This window comes from Amborella trichopoda, chromosome 13, assembly GCF_054954075.1.
Source record: "Amborella trichopoda isolate Santa Cruz 75 chromosome 13, AtrichopodaSantaCruz75HAP2 v2.0, whole genome shotgun sequence".
Classification (NCBI taxonomy): Eukaryota; Viridiplantae; Streptophyta; class Magnoliopsida; order Amborellales; family Amborellaceae; genus Amborella; species Amborella trichopoda.
The window spans coordinates 22,895,001-22,917,128 of NC_142348.1; the positions used below are offsets into that span (position 1 = coordinate 22,895,001).

The window sequence follows — 22,128 nt, forward strand, 5'->3', positions numbered from 1 at the left end:
AATAATCAAAAAGGAAGGGAGGGGGGGGGAATCTATTCATTTACCTTATTGGCTGTAACAGCCACCTGTACATTGGCCAAAAGCTCCAAAACTCTTGAAAACCAAAAGAAAAATGCAATTTGAGATTTCAAGAGAGAGAGAGAGAGAGAGAGAATCCAATTCTTAAGGAAAGGGGGGAGAGAGAGGTGATTCTACAAGAAATAAATATGAATGGGTTCTTAACTGACCTTGTAACTAGCCAGTAGATCAGAGGGAGAGGTTTCTTGTTACAAAAGAATTCTAGTCAAAAACAGGAATTGGAGTGTTAAAAAAGCTTCGTGAGAAAGAGATAGGGAATGCAAAAATTAGGCCGAAACAAAAGAACAATTGGCTGTGGAAGAACCCTTGAGACCACAAAATAAAAAAGCTGAGCCAGTGAAATTCTAAAACTAAATCTGGAAGTCTTTCTCCAGAGCACAACCAGATAAAGAAAAAGGGCATCTAAGAATAGTGGTTGTGAGCTCAAAAATATGAAAAACACTTGAACCCATTTTAGGTTAGAACAAGTTTTAGAAGAAGAAAGTAACCCTTACGTACAGAATAAAAAATAAATCCTAATAGTCATGCCTCTGTTACTAGGCCATGGAACATAGATTCTTTAAAAATATGGAAAAACAAAGAATAAATGGCCATGGAAGAAATCGTGAGGCCACAAAATAAAACAACTGAGCCAATGAAAACCTAAAACTGATTAAGGAAATTTTCCTGAAAATACATCAGACAGAGAAGAAAATAACACTAAGTATTTCTAAGATTTCTAAAAGAATATTTTAAAAGAAACTGATCATTAATCAATTTTGTGAAAATTTCACAGAATCAGTTGCAATGAACCTCTGAGTCAAAAACTCAAATTTCAGAGAATTCACAATAGAATATAAAAATTTCCTGTGCGCCAAACAAATTTCCTTCCTGATGAAAAAACAAACTAGATTCTACACGAGCAAGCAGCTAATATTTCAGAGAATTCACCATAAAATAAAGGAACCGTAAAACGATCTATTACCTCTGATCAGGGGCACTACATTCCCGGTTGTTGTCATCTCCTCTTCCAACCTTTGCCAAAAAACAACAGCTCCAAAACTCAAATTTCAGAGAATTCACACTAGAATATAAAAATTTCCTGTGAGTCCAAAAAAATTCCTTCCTGATGAAAAAAACAAACTAGATTCTACACGAGCAAGCAGCTAAAATTTCAGATAATTCACCACAAAATAAATAAACCCTAAAATGATCTATTACCTCTGATTAGGGGCACTCCATTCCTGGTTGTTGCCATCTCCTCTTCCAAATTTTGCCAAAAAACGACAGCTACAAGACCGGATATAACAGAAGAAAATAAAAAAAGGACATGGATTCAAAAATTAGGGTTTCTGCTACTGTGAGAAGAGTGAACTAAGAGGAGAGCAAGGAAAAACCAGTCCTATCTCCCCCTCAACCACTAACCCTTCTTCTCTCTATTATTCTGCCTCCTCTCTTCTTCGTCTCTCTTCTTCTCTCTATTCTTCTGCCTCTTCTCTTTTATTTCTCTCTCTTCTTCTCTTTTTCTCTCTCTAAACTCGTTAAGTTTGGTTTTCAAATGGCATTGTTCTTGTCTGGTCGAGATATATAAAGGCACCGCTATCAACGGTCATTTGTTTGTGACGGTTGGATTCGTTTTTTCCATTGGTTGGGACATTGGATTCTGCCGAAACACATCCAACGGTTGGCAACTTCTTGCAAAATTCTCTCTCTCGCCCTCCCTCTCTCTAGGTAACATTGGCTGGCATATATATAGTAAGACCCAGTTTCTACGCGGCAAATAGAAATACGGGCCTGTTCATAAATCTATTTTTCAGATGGATTTTAAGACTTAAATAAATAAATTTTAAAAATTAAAATTAATAAATCTAATAAGAAAATATTTAGACCGTTAGTTTGTATTATTTTATATTTATCTTTAAAATGGATGCTTTACACGTTCTGAACCGCATATGTAGAAATGTTGTCCAATCCATATGAAACAATTTTCCACATGTTATTTATGGAGACGTAGTAATTAGAAAGGGAAAGGGTTTCTACGAGTCATGGGACTCATATATAGAGATGAGTCATCTCTTAAAAATTCATTTTTGAGATAAATTTTAGACCTAATTTTTAAGGAATATATAACCTTTAACATGGATATCATGAATTTATTAGAAAAACAAATTTTAAAAGCTGAAACAGATAATTTTACGAATGAAATATTTAGACCATTGGTTATAACTTTTTTCGAGAGAAACTACCCATATGAATCCATCTTTAAGATAGATGTTTTATGCCTCTGGGAATACAAATTTAAGAATTTGTCCCCTGGTTCATACAACAAGTTGCCAATCTGAAGATGGTGATACCTCAAACAAAAATAAATTTGAGAAAAAGAAAAAAGAATAGAAATATAGAAACGATGCGGTCCCTTCCACATACACATAGAAGGGACCTACAACGGTACTCCTGTAGGTGTACAACATACTTGGATTTCCTGGAGTACAAGACTGATTTATTTTATATAAATTTCAGGAGAAAAAAAATGAGTTCCTTCGCTTAAATTTCACAATCAAAAGTGAATTAAGTTGAAAGTTCATTTCTTTGATATAAATTTCAAGAGAAAAAAATGAGTTCCTTCGCCTAGATTTCACAATCAAAAGTGGACTAAGTTAAAAGCTTAAATTATATCTTAGCTCGTTTTCCCTTAAGAGTCAAACTATTTTTTTTGTTAATTCAAATGTAGTGCGGTTCTCATACTTCCAAGCATATTGCTTTATTGTTGGTTGGTCCTTTTTGTTCCCCGTCTAATGACCTTTTTTATTTGAGCAACTAGGTTGGTAGAGCATGATAGCTTTCTTATGATCCACCGGTTAAGAAGTTTGGATTTATCTTTTGTCATAATGATGAGTTAGAAGTTAAAAGAGTTCTTAAGCAAAGTCATTGGAGAGTAATCCATTTTTTCAACTAAAAAAAAGTGTTTGCTTAAGTTTAATAGTAATTTTTTGTAACTACATCTCTGAGGGAAGAAGACGCAATCCGTTTGGCTAAGTGTTTGCTTAAGTTTAATAGTAATTTTTTGTGGACATTTTCTAGCTTCTTGAATACCATGGCACCAAAAAAACTCCTACCATTTAGACTGGTTGTTAAGAAGGGAACCCTTCAACAGAGCAGTAGAGACCGCCTCTTATTAATCTTGATCATGAAGAAGAAATGCAAACAGAGAATCCTAGTAATGCTATTGTGGACCCTCAACAAGTTCAAACTATGGTGGCGATGGATGGTTCTATTGAGGAAGCATTGATGATTCCCCCGTTAAATGTTTTCCCAGCTGAGAACCTAGAGTTGATTTCTTTTAAGGATGACAAGTTTTCTCATCGAACATGAGGATTTTGAAAGTATCCTTGGGGACATGGGAGTGACTTTCATTGCTCTGAATAGACAGGTTGCAGATACTTTATGAGGAAAGGTCTAGAGGGCCAAGGAGGAAGAAGAAGTAAGGTGGGTGACAAGGTCATCGAGACTCCTGCTGAGAAGACAAAAGCTGAGGGCAAAGGGATTGCCAAGAGTATTGCCAAGCCTACAAGATCATCACCTAGCCTTGCACCTCGAAAAATGGATCAAGGTGGTGGTGGTTTGATCATCCTAAGTGATGACAGTGTAATGGAACCCGTAGAATCATGTACGTCCATATACGCTGGGAAGGTGAGGAGCTTGTCGAAAATGGAGCTACTTATGCACCAAAATGAAGCTAATAAGTTGGAATGTTCGGGGCCTCGGTGAGTTGCATCGTAAGAAGGAGGTAAAGCTTCTTGTCCATAAATATAAGTTGATGTTTTGTTATTGCATGAAACTAAATTACCAAATCCGTCTCTTTTTATTGTTAAGGAGATTTGGATTTTGGGTTTGTTATTTTTTGTGGGGCGGATTATGTCGGTGCCTGTGGGGGTTTATGGATTGTGTGGGATCCTAATGTTTCATGTTATCCTAACATCATTACAAATACTTGTTTTGTGGGAGTTATTTTGGAAGGTCATTTTTCTTCTTATATGCGGTTGTTGATCAATGCTTTTAGAAGTGTGAGGGTCGCCTCTAAGTCACTGATATACTTAGACTATATGCCTCATGTGATTATGTGTTGGATAGGGTTAAGAGAACTAAAAGGAAATAAGAACCCCAATATCTAAGTATAATAACCCTACATGGGATGGTCATGACTCATAGGGAATGAGTCCATACTCTGATACGAGAACAACTTGTGGCATGTGCACTCACAATTGCGCAAGAAGCCACTCTTCTAAGTGTAATTATCCAACTAGGAAGAGCTAGTACACATGTGCAGGGACCCTATATATTATTGTTTATATGTCCCCAGGAGCGCACCTGTAATTTACTCACACCTAAAAGTATTGGAAAATTGATTGGGATGACATAGATAAACCATATTATGCGTCCTTACCAGAGCCTTTGGATTATAGGCTTGTTACGTCATTCCAAGTGAATGGACCATCATCCCGAACTAGCGCAGTGCAGTACTCTGATACTAAAATTTCAACCCATAGATCTCATTTACCTCTTGTCCAATTTTGTTTTGATATCAAAATAAGTATTTTTTTTATATGAAAAATGATTTTGAGATTTTTAAGAAATTTTGGCAATTTTTTGGAGCAAGAATATGAGGTTTTTTAATTTATTTGGGGTATATTTCAATCAAGGAAAGCTAGTGGAGGCCACACGTACTATCCAAGTGGCTATAGGGTGACACAGGGCACCTCATGGGACCGACATGCCTCTAACATAAAACCCCCTTAGGTGTCTTTCCTTGGAATTTGTGTGTTTTATAATAAGGAGTTTTATATAGTTTAAATGAAAAATAGTTCTATTACTTAAGTGAGTAATTTTGTCACACGCTTTAGATGGCACTCATGTAGTTTTTTTTCACATGTGTCTAGGGTTGAGGATACATCATGAAATTTTGGCTTAGGCCCTAAGTCTTGGATGATAATCATAGTGTAAATCACATTTTGGTGTGGCATCATCTATGGGCTAAGGTCAGGTGAAATTTTTGAAATGGCTTCATTTCCTTTTGAGCAAATATAGATATGGCCATTTGAGTTCTTTACGGTGTCTAGCCCACTTGATGCTCCATACTTAAGGTGATCCCCATAGCCTCTACTCTTTTATTTTTAGAGTATTTCTTCTGTCTTTTTATTGCTGTAAATTTGTGATTACAATAAAAATTTTCTCCTTTTATGCTCGAGTGTTCGTGATCTTTGATTACCTTGTAAAACTATGCATCCACACCACGTAATGTGCATAGTCTAGTTTTCAATCTTGAATTTAGACAGCACTTTCTCTACCATTTTGTTAATCTAATTTCTCTGAGAATTATATGAGATATTTCATGCATACTAGCAAGCATTTAGTGATTCTTTGAATGCCCCATCATAGTCATTTGATCCTAAAGCATTTCCCTTGTGAATCAATACTTGTTTTCTCTTGTCTATGGTCATATACTCCCATACATCATAAGATGTCTACGCTCATTGTTTTTATCAACATTATCATCAAAAGTACATTTATGTCTCTCATTTTGAAGCTAATAAAGTGGTTAATAATTGAGCATAAGCTTGCTGTCACATAAGTGAGACAAGCCCTTTGTATCACAGTCGTCCGTGCTGTCATACATGGGACAAAATTAAGACCCTAAAAGGTCCGCTTATGTGATCTTGGCACAAAGGGTTTGACAATTGGCTTCCCCTTGATACTTTTCACTTATTTATTGTAATTTTCAGTTTTTAAATGTTTTGTGGTATGGAGAGTTGATCATGTAATGTTTGGAGTTGGTTTATATTGTTTAGAAAATTATATGTGCACAATGTTGTCAGATTCTCTTCGGAGTCGTCTTCGATTTGGTGAAAAAATGAAGCAATTCGGTGCTTTAGCCGATCGGGGGAAGACTTCAAATATTTTTAATTTAATAAATAAATTAGATATATATCTAAAATAAATAAAAATAATGAAAAAATAAAAATTTCAAAACAATGAAAAAAGAAAAAATATTTTTATATAGATATTTCTTTGCTTAGGCCGATGAGGCTAAGCTTCAGCAAAATCGGCTTGAATCATACCCAAATTTGATTGAAGCGGCCCAAATCTAACTGAAACGACAGTACCAAGCTTCACTTCACTTCGGTCTGGTCGCTCTGAAAAATGTGCAACATTAATTTCAAATGTTTAAAAAAAACATCATGACTCCTAATGAACTACCAGAGAGCAAACACATTCGGGGTCAAATTCACCCATGTATTCCATATCATAGAAATACAGGCTTTACCTATCATACTGAGAGCGGAAGAGTTCCATAGGCTTGAACCTATGTTACAATTTACATCAGCCTGAAAGCTAGATTCGGGCCTTGAAGTCTATACATATGATTCTAGGAAAGGAAAATATACAAACACACATCAAATAAATCAATACCAAGGCCATCATGAGCCTATATACCTGACTTTATGCAGAGGTATTATATGGATGGTCTGCTCCTTCGATATCAAGCTTATCGTGAGTCTAAATTTAATAGCTTCTCTCTCTCTATCAGATTATTGCAATGTAGCAGCAACAACAGTAGTATCAATGGGCCGATCCTTAACTTACTGAAAAATACAATCACTCTCTTCTATCTCTCTCAATCATGCAAATATCATCAAAGAGTGTTTATGTCTCAATCTCTCACTGAGCTGAACTGATCCAATCCTGTCAATCCAATGAAATTGAAGTCCTTTCCTCATCAAGAATTGAGGTTTATATAATCCTTCAATAGTTGATAAGCATAAAAGCTTATCATGTTTATCCATTCGTTTATCACATGCCTTTATCTTTTATAATTGAGCCATAGATGATAACCATGTATCTTTGTTTGAATGTGAATGCTCTCATAGATGGCTTTGTTGATAACTACATGCTTGGTCAATGTTCATCTTATTTGACATTTAAATTCGAATTCGAAGCCCTAAGATTTCAGCAGGAACACCGTGTAAGAAAAATAAGGGATTTTGTTATTCGTATCCATCGTCGATTAAGTTGTTGCAGCCAAGTTCTACCATGTCTGCATATTTCTTCTACCGCTTCTTGGTGATGAACCCTTTGGTCATGAAATTTGGAGAGATTGTAGAGAACCCAGAGACGAACCCAATGATCCAAGTTTCGCTTCAAATAGATTATATATGAGAGAGATATTGTTCAACAAAGTGGACCCTTTGCGGCTAGAAATTACGCCAGTAGGATTAGTGATTTGCGGGCTCAACCGCTTCTACCTCAAGAATTAATATAATGTCGCACCTTTTAATGGTGATAAAGCATTAAGTCAGGAATCTAATGGTCAATCTCTCTCTCTTCGCTTCTCGGTGAGTTTACCAGTCAAGGGGTTTAGCTTGAGCTCGAACACGAGCATACTTCTTATGTGTGAAAGAGAGATGGAGTTTGGGTTTTAGAGAGATGGAGTTTTAGAGAGAGAAAGGTGAAGTTTGAGTTTTAGGAAGAGAGATGGAGTTTTGAGTGAGAGAGAGAGAGACAGAGTTTGGGTTTTAGAGAGAAATGAAGTTTTGAGAGAGAGAGAGTCGATGATTTAAGCGAGAGATGGAGTTTTAGAGACAGAAAGAGAGAATCATTTCATAAGTTATTGAGGCTAATAATACATGGTCAAAAGGGTTTAGAAGGTTGGAAGATAAAAAAGATGAAGTCATTTTGCTTACAAGTAATATTTTCAATTCTTAGGTCTAATGAGATATAAAAGTTAAAAATAGAAAATTAGAGGATATTATCCCAAAAAAAAAAAAAACACTCTCTATGTGCCTAAAAAGAATAGAATCCCAAGATTGCACTGGAACCATCCAATTTTTGGAGGATATGATCTAGATGTTAAAGAACTCAAAATCTACAATTTTTTTATTTGAAAATAATTATAATTTGAAAATAATCATCTAATTATAATTAGATGGAATGCAAAATTTCAAATCAAATGCAAAAAAAATTCTTTAAAATAAATGTTTCACCCGATGGAGTAAATGTATAGTATGCTCCTGAACATACACAATGCAAGGAGAGAGAGAGAGAGAGTGTTGGCATGTGGGCCTTTAAAGAGTAGTTACTACATTACATTATTAGAAATAATTATCAACATTTAACCTCTATCGATGCAGAAAAAGCACTGGTTATAGTTGTGAAAATTAGATTTGCACAAAAATCAAGGGAAAAATGATTGGAGTTTGTTATGTCATGATAGTCAAGGCCCGTCAGTGAGATGTCTAGGGCTAGCAATGGATCGGGCCAGCCCATTGCCAGCCCAGCCCGGCATTGCCAAGACTGGGTCAAAGGGATATTGGCTCAAGCCAAGCTGGGTCACATAGACTATTTAAAAAAAAAAGAAAAAAAAAAAGAAGTCTTTAAGGAGAAACATCAAGCCTGGCATGGTCTGGACCTGGTAGACTCGGCCCTTGAGCCACAGTGACCTGGTCCTTAGGCCATATTTTGTGGCTCGCAGCCTACCTCTTTTGGAATCAGGCCGGACTGTGTGACCCATTGCCAACCCTCTTAGTTAACCGCTCGCCACAAAGAACCTTTAAGAATAGGGATTCTATACAATGAAACCATTAAACTTTAGTATACTGAGGTCACAATTACTTATAACCATCCGATGTAAAACTTGATAGCTTGAGGGTGTCACAAAGTTCGAAAAAATTTATGAACCTAGAGCTCGGTCAATGAAATAAATATACCACCGAATTTTACATCTAATGGTATAGATTATTTGTGACCACCACGTACCAAAGGTAAATGGTCTCATTGTATACTTTCCCTTGAAAATATAGTAGTTTTGCAAGTACATTCATTAAGAAGCCTTTGGTTACCAAAAACGCTAGATTTACGGTAGGAAAAGTGTTTCGTGCATCAGGGGACGCATGTCATATGCGCCCCCCTGATGCATCAAACATCCATCTCAAAAATATCATATTTTATTTTTAAAAGTTATTCTTTTTTTAGATTCATATTCACCGTGATGGAGATTCTCAACTGCTAAACTTTTGGACCTAGAATCCATCTCGAAGATGAGATGGATTTTGGAGGGAGGACTTATATAAATAGATGAGTCGGGGGACCGTCATTTATGGTTTCACATACATACAGTTACTAAAATTCAATCCCCAAATGCCCATCACATTCCAAGAACCTGTTGAAAAGCTAAAAAACTTCTTGTCCTTAGACAAGTTTCAGTAGGGAATACCTTCTTTCAAGTATCCTGCAATGGGTGTGGAATATTTTCCTTTGAGTATTGTACAATTGCTCCATCTTTAAAGTGAGATCAGAAAATGAATTCAGAAAATAATTATCAGATTAAATTATAATATACAATGTCACGGCTAATACATGGATGGATTGATAGACAGACAAATAGATAGATAGATAGATAGATAGAGGGAGAAAAAGGGAGTATTGCAAATTAATTGTTATACACAGCAACTTCAAGTGAAGATCAGAGCAAATATTGAATGAATCAGCAACCTCTTTTGGTTCTATTTCTTTCCTCCTACCTCTGCAACTCGTAAGGCAATGAAAGGTCGGTTCTTCTTCTTTTACACCAATCTCCTATTGGAATTCGACTTTTGATCCTTCAAGCTGATAATACATAGGCAAAATTAGAGTGTTAACTAGTGCAAATGAAAACCTTTAATCAGGTAAACAAAGGAAAAATGACATTGTTGAGATGGATTTGCGAGAGAGAGAGAGAGAGAGAGAGAGAGATGTTTAGGACTCCTCAGATTAAACCACTAGAGAGCATTAAGTTTGATGATGCATATGATATTAGACACCGATAAGGTGGGGGGGGTGGGGAGAGATATTTAAAACTTCAGAATAATACCGGCAGGGGAGGGGGTGTTGGGGGTGGGGATAGATATAAAACTTCAGATTAATATGGTTGGGGATAGATATAAAACTCCATTGCTCAGACATTGCATCAGCTAGAGTTAGCACAACCATTGAAAAGTTCTTCAAGTTCAAAACAATTGGGATATTGGCATTGCTCACCCAAGTTGAAGAGCAAGATCCAACTTTATTTGAAGCTGAGTAAAGAGATCATGAAATCCAAGGCTGTAAAATAACTATTAGAACCCCTTTCCCATGTGTGTGCATGAAAGGTAACAGGTAGATTTGTTGATTTTGCTTTTTGCGTCAGAGATGAGATTGGGTTCATTTGATAATTTAATTTTTTTAGTTATCTTCGGTAAATAAGTCTTTTTATGTTATAGAGAACTGAAGGATAGAGTTGGAATTTAATTTGAGAAGATGAAGGGCTAAGATTTAAGAGTGACTAGGGTTTCTTATGGGGAAAGTGACTTAAGGTTATTTTTATAAATATGTAAGAAGGAAAACAAAACTCGAAGTATTGAATTTTGGGTCTCATAAAAGATTTTTTTATGTTTTATTTTCCTTCTCTGATTTTCCTAAATCATGTTGTAATATGCAATGCACTCTCATGACTCATGTTACAAAAAAATCATACAATCTTCGAAGGAATATTCATCATGGGAAAACAATGGTATATACATGGTCAAGGGAAATTATGACATAACCCAATACATTGTAGAAATCCCCATTCACCCTCCACTAAAGCCATGGATAACGATGGAGTAACAGTGGCAACCACCCTCACGTGAGTGGCTCCATGTCAATCTCTATCACTGTCCATCACTTCAATGTATAAGGAAGATCCAACATGACCGGGGTTTTACCATACTGCAGTGGATTAGAATATACTTTGCCCATGGTAAAACAAATGTAACTAACTACATATTTATCAATCCATATAAACACCAGAATGGGTCCTTTCACAACTTTATAGTGATTCAACTTAGCAACATATTTTAACAGGAATGTTCAACAAACCCCTTTTCTGCTCACCTCGTTATTTTCCGCTTGACCCTTCAATGGCTGACAATGTAAGCTCTTGCAGAAATTGTCATGAACAGTATCAATGATCACAAAAGAGGAATGCTTTTCACGACGTAAGGTATCAAACTGTAAATGATTATCTACACAGAAGCCTAAGAAGGCTTGTGGTGTATAAAATATTTCACTTTGCAAAATACCATCCTTGTCCTTGGTACTTGAAGGAGGATCATTCATCTCAACCTGCAAGGAGTTAATATGTGGTGTTAATATCGCCAAAGCATAGCGATCAAAAAGCTAAATGAAGCTGTAAATAGAATTTAGTAAGGGTAAATATAACCTAATAAAATGGAAATGGGTAAAGCAATGTCGATTGGATCATCAACCTCCATTGATGGGATGGAGAGTGATGGAGAGAAGTAAGGTTTCCATGTCAGTTCAAGTGAACCCAACACACACTCCATCATGGCCCATCTTTCAAAGTGGTTTGCAATGACCCAATGGACCACGATTTTTATATAGTCCACCATACTATACAGTCACATTTAAGAAATCTATAAAATATTAAAAGTTGAAATGCACTTAAGATAATCCATGTATGATGAAATTTAGATGAGACTTCATGTTCAATTGCTCTACTTACAGGAGAAAAGGAATGCCTTCCCCTTCTGTTACAGGGAATTCGATTCTTGCAATCACCATTTTGTTCGGCCTCATAACAACTTCAAGATAAACAAAAAATTAGTTAACATTTTAATCATTTAAAAGTTAAAAACTGCTTTTGATTCAAATAGATATTGCATCGCATACTGACCGAATTAAAAGGTGAAATTATAAGTTCTTTAAAATATCCACTTTAGTGCATTTTTGCAATTAAATTCTATGGCATTCATTCAGTTTACGAAAGCTTTTCTTTTCTGTTCTTAATAAAACATAGATGATATGATTTTCCAGAATCATGCGAGTTTATCTTAAGACCAACATTTGAAAGACATAAGTCACTTAGAATGGTAAATTGTAAAAATTCATTCACTATATCAAAATAAGCACTTACTTCTCACAAAGATAAAAATTTTCACACAACATACAAACCCGGAGCTTCCTAGATAATTCAAATTCACCACAGTACTTGCATGCATGCTGCTTGTGAACCACAATAAAATCCTCCCTCTTCTACGAATGGAATCTCCAAGCTGGCAAAGGAAATACAGTGTAAATTAGCATTACATTCAATAAGATGAACAAACTAACAAAGAAAGAACCACACAACCCTTAAAAGGTGGAAAGAATGTTAAAGTTCCCAAGAAAATGGCAAGTTAACTAATTAAAGATGTTATCTTTGTAAAAAAGTGGCATCTGAGGACAAATGTGGTTTTTTGATAAGTGGTCGAGAATGTTAAATATATAACAGTTCAAGTAGCAAAAAAAAAAAAGAATGGTTTTGAAAGATATAGCTAAAAGAAAATTGGTCCGTACTTTTTGTGTCAAGAGTGCTTCCTTTGCAGTATCATTTGCAACAATAGCTTGGGTTGAACATTTTGTAGCCACTTTTGAAGGTGGTCTTTTTCCACTCTTTTGTCATTTTTCACCATCTTCTTTATCAATATTAGCAATAATACAATCTGCCCTTCTAGAAAAGTAATCCCCATCAAAATATGCAACAAAAGTCAAGGTCACCTTTGCCTTCTTTTCACTAGTACGCACAAAGAATTGTTCATACATAAGTATGCTCCACTACAATATCTTCATCTGTAGCCTTTTGTATCGTATCAAGATACCTAAGAAACAAACAACTAGTTATACTCCAGCTCATTATAAGTTCCCCTCTAAGACAGAGTACTTTAAACCTCAAAAATTGGCATTTCTTGTTAGCAAATTGGCATTTATAGTAATGATTAGATGCAGAAGAAAATAAGAATACACGGGCTCACACACGCACACATGCACCCACTGCAAGAAAGGGAGAGCTCACCACTGACGTAGTCTATCCAACTTTGGATATATTATATTTCCACACAGTCACACACACCCTCACACTCACACTCACACTCACACTCACACTCATAGATATATATATTACACATATATGTGTGTAGTGTCCCCCAAAATGTTTCGGGGGTACTTTGGTTAATTTTTGTTTCACGAATTATTATTTTTATATTTTTATTAGCTGCGCTCACTAAGATGTACACATGCTCCAATTTTCAGAGCATTCTGATTTGTAGAAAAAAAATGAAAAATGGAATACTACCAAACAATCATGACTGTGCGATTAACTTTGGACGGTGATGAGGGTAGGCGAAATCACTGTTCATTTTCACCTATAAGCATTCGGAAGAATTTTTCTCATATCAATATATATATATATATATATATATATATATATATATATATATATATATATATATATATATATATATATGTGTGTGTGTGTGTGTGTGTGTGTGTGTGTGTGATATAAAAATTAGGGTACATATATGCTAATAATTGTATAAATATATAATAAGTGTTTACATGATCATGTACATCAATGTATATATATTAGTGCATTATATATATGCAATTATAAACTTTACTGGTATACACATATCAGTATATATACATCGTATATACACAGCCTTCACATACACATATGGATATATTTTTTATACACTTATAATTGTATATATAGCTTATAACTAATTTATTGTATGGTTATATGCATCAGTCTATATATATACACTGAAAGTAATGGTATGTATTGCTATACATCAATATATACAAAAATTGTTTTTAATAACTGTATGTACATTAATGTATATGACCATATATACAATTATTATCAGTTTATACAGTTATTAGTGTATATGTACCCAGATTTGTATACTACACACACACACACACACACACACACACATATATATCTATATATATATATACTAGACATATATGTGTGTTGTGTATGAACTGATGTATGTATATTTACGATATGTATATATACTCATATGTTTTTCTGTATATATATATACTGATATGTGCACACACATGCACTTTTACGTATTGATAAGTTCATACATACATTTATATATGGATTGATATATATGACTATATTGACACTGATTATCGTTTGATACAGTTATTAGTGTATATGTATATATGTGTAAAGTTTTTATATATACAGTAATATATAACATCATGTATATACTTATTATCAGTGATATATACTGTTATTAGCGCAATTTGTGTACATATTGATGTATGCAATACATTAGTTATCAGTGATAGATACATATATGTTGTGTATGTATACACTAATACATGCATTCTATATACATTGATATATATGACCATATAAACGATATGTATATACAGATATGTATATGTGTATACTGATGTATTTATGAGTGTATATATATGGCTATATAAACGATATATATGAGTAGTTTATATATGTCTATATAGTGTGTATATATATATGATATGTATATACTGATATATTTATGCATGTATATATAAACTTGTTATTAGTTATATATACACTGATATGCACACGCACACGCAACCTTTCGCATTGATAGTGCATACATACATTTCTATATACATTGATATATAGGACCATATAGACAGGTTTTATCAGTTTATACAGTTTTTAACGTATATGTACACTGATATGTATATACGCACACTCATATGTATATGTATATAGGTTTTATATAAACATTAATGCATAAGACCACATATATACTAATTATCAGTGATATATACAGTTATTAGCACATGGTTTGTATGTATTGATGTATAACAATATATACCATCGTTTTTTAATATAGATGCATGAACCATACAATACATTAGTTATTAGCAATCTATACAGTTATTAGTGTATAAAAACTACATTGATACGTGTGTGTGTGATATTTGTATATATATGTATGTGTGTTTGGGTAAAGTGTATAACTATATATATATATATATATATATAGTGCACTAATATATACATTTCTATATACACTGATGTTTATGACCATATATATACACTTATTATTTGTTTATATAGTTGCTTGCTATCATTTATATACAATTATCAGTGTATATATACACTGATATGTGTACGCACATGCACCCTAACGCGTTGATAAGTGCATATATATTGTGTATGTATACACTAATTAATACACGTATTTTATATACATTAGATGATATACGTGCACGTATCAAAGTGTAAGGGTGCATGTGCGTGCGCGTAGCAGTGTATATATACATTGATAATTGTATATAACTGATAGCAATCAATTGTATACATACACGCATAAACATATGAGTATATATATATCGTATATATACACACATCACATCATACATAACACGCATATATGTGTAGTATATATATCTGTGAGTGTGAGTGTGAGTGTGAGTGTGAGTGTGTGTGTGTGAGTGTGAGTGTGAGTGTGAGTGTGAGTGTGTGTGTGTGAGTGTGAGTGTGAGTGTGAGTGTGAGTGTGTGTTTGTATGTGTAAGTGAGTGTCTGACGATTGTGTGAGTGTGTATAGTATATAAATCAGTGGACATATATGTTAATATATGTATAAATTGATAATAAGTGCATATATAGTCATATACTTCAATGTATATAGAAATGCATATATTAGTGCAATGTATATATACAGTTATGCATTTTACACAGACACACATATCAGTTTACACACATCGCCCATACACACATATCCGTTTACACATATCGTATATCTACAGACATCACGCACACACACACATAGCAATGTATTTTTTACACACTAATAACTGTATATATAGCAGATAACTAATATATTGTGTTGTAATATGCATCAGTATAACTAATGTATAGCAAATAACTAATGTATTATATGATTATATATAGTGAAAAAAATGATAGATATTGCTTTGCATCAATACGTACAGAAATTATGCTGATCACTGTATGTATCACTGACAATAAGTATATACATGGTCTTATACATTAGTTTAAATATATATCATCTAGACATATGCACATGAGTGTGTGTATAAACATATCAGCGTATATATAAGCTAATAACTGTATAAACTAATGTATTATATGATCATATATATCACTGTAAATAGAAATGTATGTATGCACTATCAATGCGTAAGGGTGCATGTGCGCATGTATTTCAATGTATATATACATTGATAATTGTATATAACTGATAGCAAGCATACACACATGCATAAATATATCAATATATACATATCGTATATAAACACACATCAGTCTATACACAACACGCATATATGTGTAACATATATTTCTGTGATTGTGAGTGTGAGTGTGAGTGAGTGTGAGAGTGTGAGTGTGAGTGTGAGTGTGAGTGTGAGTGTGAGTGTGAGTGTGAGCGTGACTGTTAGTATGAGTGTGTGTGTGTCTGTAGTATATAAATCAGTGTACACATACGTTAATAACTTTATAAACTGATAATAGGTGTATATATGGTCATATACCGCAATGTATAAAAAATTGTATATATTAGTGCACTATATATAGACAATTATTTACTTTACATACAAACATATCAATATATACACATCGTATAGATACAGACATCACACACGCACACACATATCATTATATTTTTTGTACACTAATAACTGTATATATAGCTGATAACTAATGTGTAGTACAATTATATACATCAGTATATATATATATATATATATATATATATATATATATATATATATATATATATATATATATATATATATATATATATATATATATATATACACTGAAAGCAATGATATATCTTGCTATATATCAATATGTACACAAATTGTGCTAATAATTGTATTTATCACTGATAATAAGTATATACATAGTTTTATACATTAGTCTATATATAAACCTTTTATACATATACATATGAGTGTGCGTATATATATATATTACTGTACATATACGCTAATAATCGTATAAACTGATAATAAATGTCTACATAGTCATATATATCAGTATGTTAAGAAATGTATGTATGCACTATCAATGCGTAAGAGTGCACGTGCTGCGCATATCAGTGTATAAATAATTGATAGCAAGTTTATACATACATGCATAAACGTATTAGTATATACATATCGTATATATCTATACACTGCATATATATAAAGTGATAATAAGGGTCTATATGGTTAAATACATTAGTGTATATAGAATGCATGTATTAGTATATACATATACAGTATATATGCACTTATCAATGCGTAATACTTATGCATGCGCATGCCGGTGTATATAAACATTGATAATTGTATATAACTGATAGCAAGAAAACTATATAAATGCAAGCATAAACCTATTAGTATATACATATCGTATATATAGATACATCAGTCTATACACAAAATGCATATATGTATAATATATATATATATACATATCTGTGAGCATTAGTGTGAGTGTAAGTGTGAGTGTGTGTGGGTGAGTGTGAATGTGTGTGTGTGTGTGAGTGAATGTGTGTGTCAGTGTAAGAGTCTGTGTGAGTGTGAGTGTGAGTGTGAGTTTGAGTGAGTGTGTGTGTGTGTGAGTGAATGTGTGTGTCAGTGTAAGAGTCTGTGTGAGTGTGAGTGTGAGTTTGAGTTTGAGTTTGAGTGAGTGTGTGTGTAGTATATATATCAGTGTGAGTGTGTGTACAGTATATATATCAGTGTTCGTATACGTTAATAACTGTATAAACTGATAATACGTGTATATTTGGTCATATACATCGATGTAACTAGAAATGTATATATTAGTGCGTTGTATATATACAGTTATGCACTTTACACACACATATAAGGATAACACATCATATATATATATATATACATTCATCACGCACACACACACACATAGCAATGCATTTTATACACACTAATAACAATATATATAGTTGATAACTAATGTATTGAAAGGTTATATGCATCAGTATATATATATACACTGAACACAATGGTATATATTGCTAGCCATCAATACATACACCAATTGTGCTAATAATTGTATATATCATTAATAATAAGTATATATGCAGTCTTATACATTAGTGTATATATAAACCGTTTGTACATATATATTTGAGTGTGCGTATATACATATCAGTGTACATATACGCTAATAATTGTATATGAATACAGAGTAAATCGAAATATATGAAATGAATAAGGGTGCATATGTATGAGCATATCAATGTATATATAAATGATAACAAGTTATATATACACGCATAATTATAGCAATATATACATATCATATATATATACACACTGTATATATGTATAATCAGCAAATGCGTATCTATATGATCATATATATCACTGTATATAGAATGCATCTATTAGTGTACACATACACAGTATAGAAGCACTTATCAACGCGTAAGGGTGCACGTGCGTGTGTATACCAGTGTATATATACTTTGATAATTGTATAAAACTGACAGCAAGCAATTATAACATACACGCATAAACATATCAGTACATACATATCGTATATATACACACATAAGTCTATACACAACACACATATATGTGTAATATATATATCTATGAGTGTGAGTGTGAGTGTGAGTGTGTGTGTGACTGTGTGAATGTGACTTTATGTGAGTGTAAGTGTGAGTGTGAGTGTGTGTGTTTGTGAGTGAGAGTGTTTGTGTGTCTGTGTGTGTGTGAGTCTGAGTGTGAGTGTGTGGGTGTGTGTGTGTATGTTTTAGTATATAAATTAGTATACATATACGTTAATAATTGTAAAAACTAATAATAAGTGTATATATGGTCATATAAATCAATGTATATAGAAAAGTATCCATTAGTTCACGGTTTACATACAGTTATGCCCTTTATACATATACGCATATTAGTATATACACATCGTATATATACAGACACCACGTACACACACATATCAATGTATTTTTCCACATTAATAACTATATATATAGTTGATAACTAATGTATTGTATGGTTATATGCATCAATATATATATATATATATATATATATATATATATATATATACACACACACACTGATAGCAAATTTATACATATATGCATAAACATATCAGCATATACATATCGTATATGTAGACATTGTAGATATATATATATAAATTGTTAATAAGGATCTATATGGTCATATATATCAGTGTATATAGAATGCACGTATTACTGTAAACATACACAATATATATGCACTTATCAATACGTAAAGGTGCATGTACATATGCATATAATTGTATATATACAGTAATAATTGTATATAACTAATATGTAGCAACTATATACATACACGCATAAATATGTTAGTATATACATATTGTACATATACGCACCAGTCTATACACAACACACATATGTGTGTAGTACATATATATGTGAGTGTAAGTGAGAGTGTGTATACATACACAGTACATTGACACTTATCAATGCGTAAGGGTGCATGTACATGCACGTAACAGTGTGCATACATTGATAATTGTACCTAACAACAGATAGAAAGCAATTATATACATACAGACATAAACATATCAGTTTATACATATCATATAAGTACATACACAACACGCATATATGTGCAGTATATATATCTGAGTGTGAGTGTGAATGTGTATATGTGTGTGTGTGTGTAAGTGTGAGTGTGAGTGTGAGTGTGAGTGTGAGTGTGAGTATGAGTATATGTGTGAGTGAGTGTGTGTGTGAGTGTGAGTGTAAGTGTGAGTGTAAGTGGGTGTGTAGTATATAAATCAGGGTACATATACGTTGATAATTATATAAACTGATAATAAGTATATATACAGTAATATAGATCAATGTATAATGAAAGGTTAAATGCATCAGTATATATATATACACTGAAAACAATAGTATATAATGTTATACAACAATACGTAGTAAATTTGTACTAATAACTGTACATATAACTGATATTAATTATGTACATGGTTTAGACATTAGTGTATATAAAAACCGTTTATACATTTGCATATGAGTGTGCGCATATATATATCAGTGTACATATACGCTATTAACCATATAAATTGATAATAGGTATCTATATGGGCATATATATCAGTGTAAGTAGAAATTTATGTATGCACTATTTATGCGTCTGGGTGCAAGTGCATGCGCATGTCAGTAGATATATAATTAATAACAAGTTCATACATACACGTATAAACATATTAGTATATATATATTATGTATATATACACCTTGTATATATATATAAACCACTAATAAAGGTCTACATGATCATTATATTAGTGTATGTAGAATGCATGTATTAGTGTATACATATACAGTACAAAAGCACTTATCAATACATCAGGGTGCATGTGCGTGCGCATATCCATATATATATATATATTGATAATTATATATAACTGATAAGAAGCAACTGTTTGCTACACGCATAAACATATTAGTATATACCTATCATACATATACACGCATCAGTCCATACACAACGTGCATATATGTGTAGTATAAATATCTCTGAGTACGAGTGTGAATGTGAGTGCGCGAGTGTGAGTGTGAGTGTGAGTGCAAGTGCGAGTGTGTATTTTTTACACACTAATAACTATATGTATAACTGATAACAAATGTGTTGTATAGTTCTATGCATCAGTATATATATATATATATATATATATATATATATACACATTGAAACCAATGGTATATATTACTTTACATCAATATGTTTTCAAATTGTGCTATTAACTGTATATATCACTGATAATAAGTATATACATGGTCTTATACATTAGTGTAGATATAAACCCTTTAAACATATGCATATGAATGTGCGTTTATACATATCAGTATACATAGACGCCAATAACAGTAAAAAAGTTTGGGTAAAAAATAACAGCAAAAATTAATAATAAGTGACTATATAGTCAAATATATCAATGCATATATAAATGTACGTACGTAGTATCAATGCGTAAGGGTGCATATGCATGCGCATATCGGTGTATATATAACTGAAAGCAAGTTTATACATACATGCATAAACATATCAATATATACGTATCGTATATATATACACACTGTATATATATATATATATATATATATATATATATATATATATATATATATATATATATATATATATATATATATATATATATATATATATATATATATATATATATATATATATATATATATATATAAACAGCTAATAAGTGTCTATATGGTCACATATTTCAGTGTATATAAAATGCATGTATTAGTGTATACATACACAGTATATATGCACTTATCAACGAGTTAGGGTGCATGTGCATGCTCATAGTAGTGTATATATACATTCATAATTGTATATAACTGATAGAAGGTAACTATATACATGCGCGCATAAACAAATCAATTTATACATATCGTATAAATACTCACAGCAGTCCATATATAACACGCACATATGTGTACTATATATATCTGGGAGTGTGAGTGTTAGTGTGAGTGTGTGTGTGTGAGGTGTGTGTGTGTGTGTGAGTGTGTGCGTGAGTGTGTGAGTGTGTGTGTGTGTGAGTATGAGTGTGAGTGTGAGTGTGTGTGTGTGTGTGTGTGTGTGAGTATGAGTATCAGTGTGAGTGTGTGTGTGTAGCATATAAATCAGTGTATATATACGTTTATAACTGTTTAAACTGATAAATAGTGTATATATGGTTATACACATCAATGTATGTAAAAAACTATATATTAGTGCAGTGTATATAAAAAGTTCTGCACTTTACAAATACACACCTATCAGTATATACACATCGTATAGATACGGATATCACAAACACATAGACACATATCAATGTATTTTATATATACTAATAACTAATGTATTGTATGGTTATATGCATCAGTAACAGTATATATTGCTATACATCAATACGTAAACAAATTGTGCTAATAACTGTATATATCACTGATAATAAGTATATACATGGTCTTATATATTAGTGTATATATAAACCCTTTAAACATATAAATATGAGTGTTCGTATATACATATCAGTAAACATATACGCTAATAACTGTAAAAACTGATAAAATGTATCCATATGGTCATTTATATCTGTGTATATAGAAATATATGTAAGCACTATCAATACGTAAGGGTGCAT

The 22,128-nt window shown here is 32.6% G+C and overlaps 1 protein-coding gene and 1 long non-coding RNA gene across 26 annotated transcripts in view; both read right to left on the minus strand.

Annotated features, from left to right (window-relative positions):
- LOC148779093 (uncharacterized) overlaps nucleotides 1-1,805 on the minus strand; it is a 102,993-nt gene extending 101,188 nt beyond the window's left edge. For 2 of the 12 annotated variants that reach the window (XR_016048232.1, XR_016048231.1), the window contains exons 1-2: nucleotides 1,279-1,799; nucleotides 45-1,092 (exon numbers count right to left, since the gene is read on the minus strand). This is a non-coding gene — a long non-coding RNA (uncharacterized LOC148779093). Of the gene's footprint in view, nucleotides 1,160-1,278 lie in introns of all 12 variants that reach the window. The other 10 variants (XR_016048240.1, XR_016048241.1, XR_016048238.1 and 7 more) reach the window with 10 other exon arrangements.
- Nucleotides 1,806-9,411: 7,606 nt separating this feature from the next.
- Nucleotides 9,412-22,128, minus strand: part of LOC110006643 (histone acetyltransferase HAC12) — a 74,915-nt gene continuing 62,198 nt past the window's right edge. For 4 of the 14 annotated variants that reach the window (XM_088856642.1, XM_088856640.1, XM_088856643.1 and 1 more), the window contains 5 exons: nucleotides 12,667-12,767; nucleotides 12,082-12,182; nucleotides 11,633-11,711; nucleotides 11,002-11,232; nucleotides 9,412-9,717 (listed from right to left, as the gene is read on the minus strand). In XM_088856642.1, coding sequence (XP_088712768.1) covers nucleotides 9,688-9,717; nucleotides 11,002-11,232; nucleotides 11,633-11,711; nucleotides 12,082-12,182; nucleotides 12,667-12,711 — 486 coding nt within the window. In that variant the 5' untranslated portion in view covers nucleotides 12,712-12,767 and the 3' untranslated portion in view covers nucleotides 9,412-9,687. Of the gene's footprint in view, nucleotides 9,718-11,001; nucleotides 11,233-11,632; nucleotides 11,712-12,043; nucleotides 12,183-12,465; nucleotides 12,768-22,128 lie in introns of all 14 variants that reach the window. The other 10 variants (XM_088856650.1, XM_088856649.1, XM_088856647.1 and 7 more) reach the window with 5 other exon arrangements.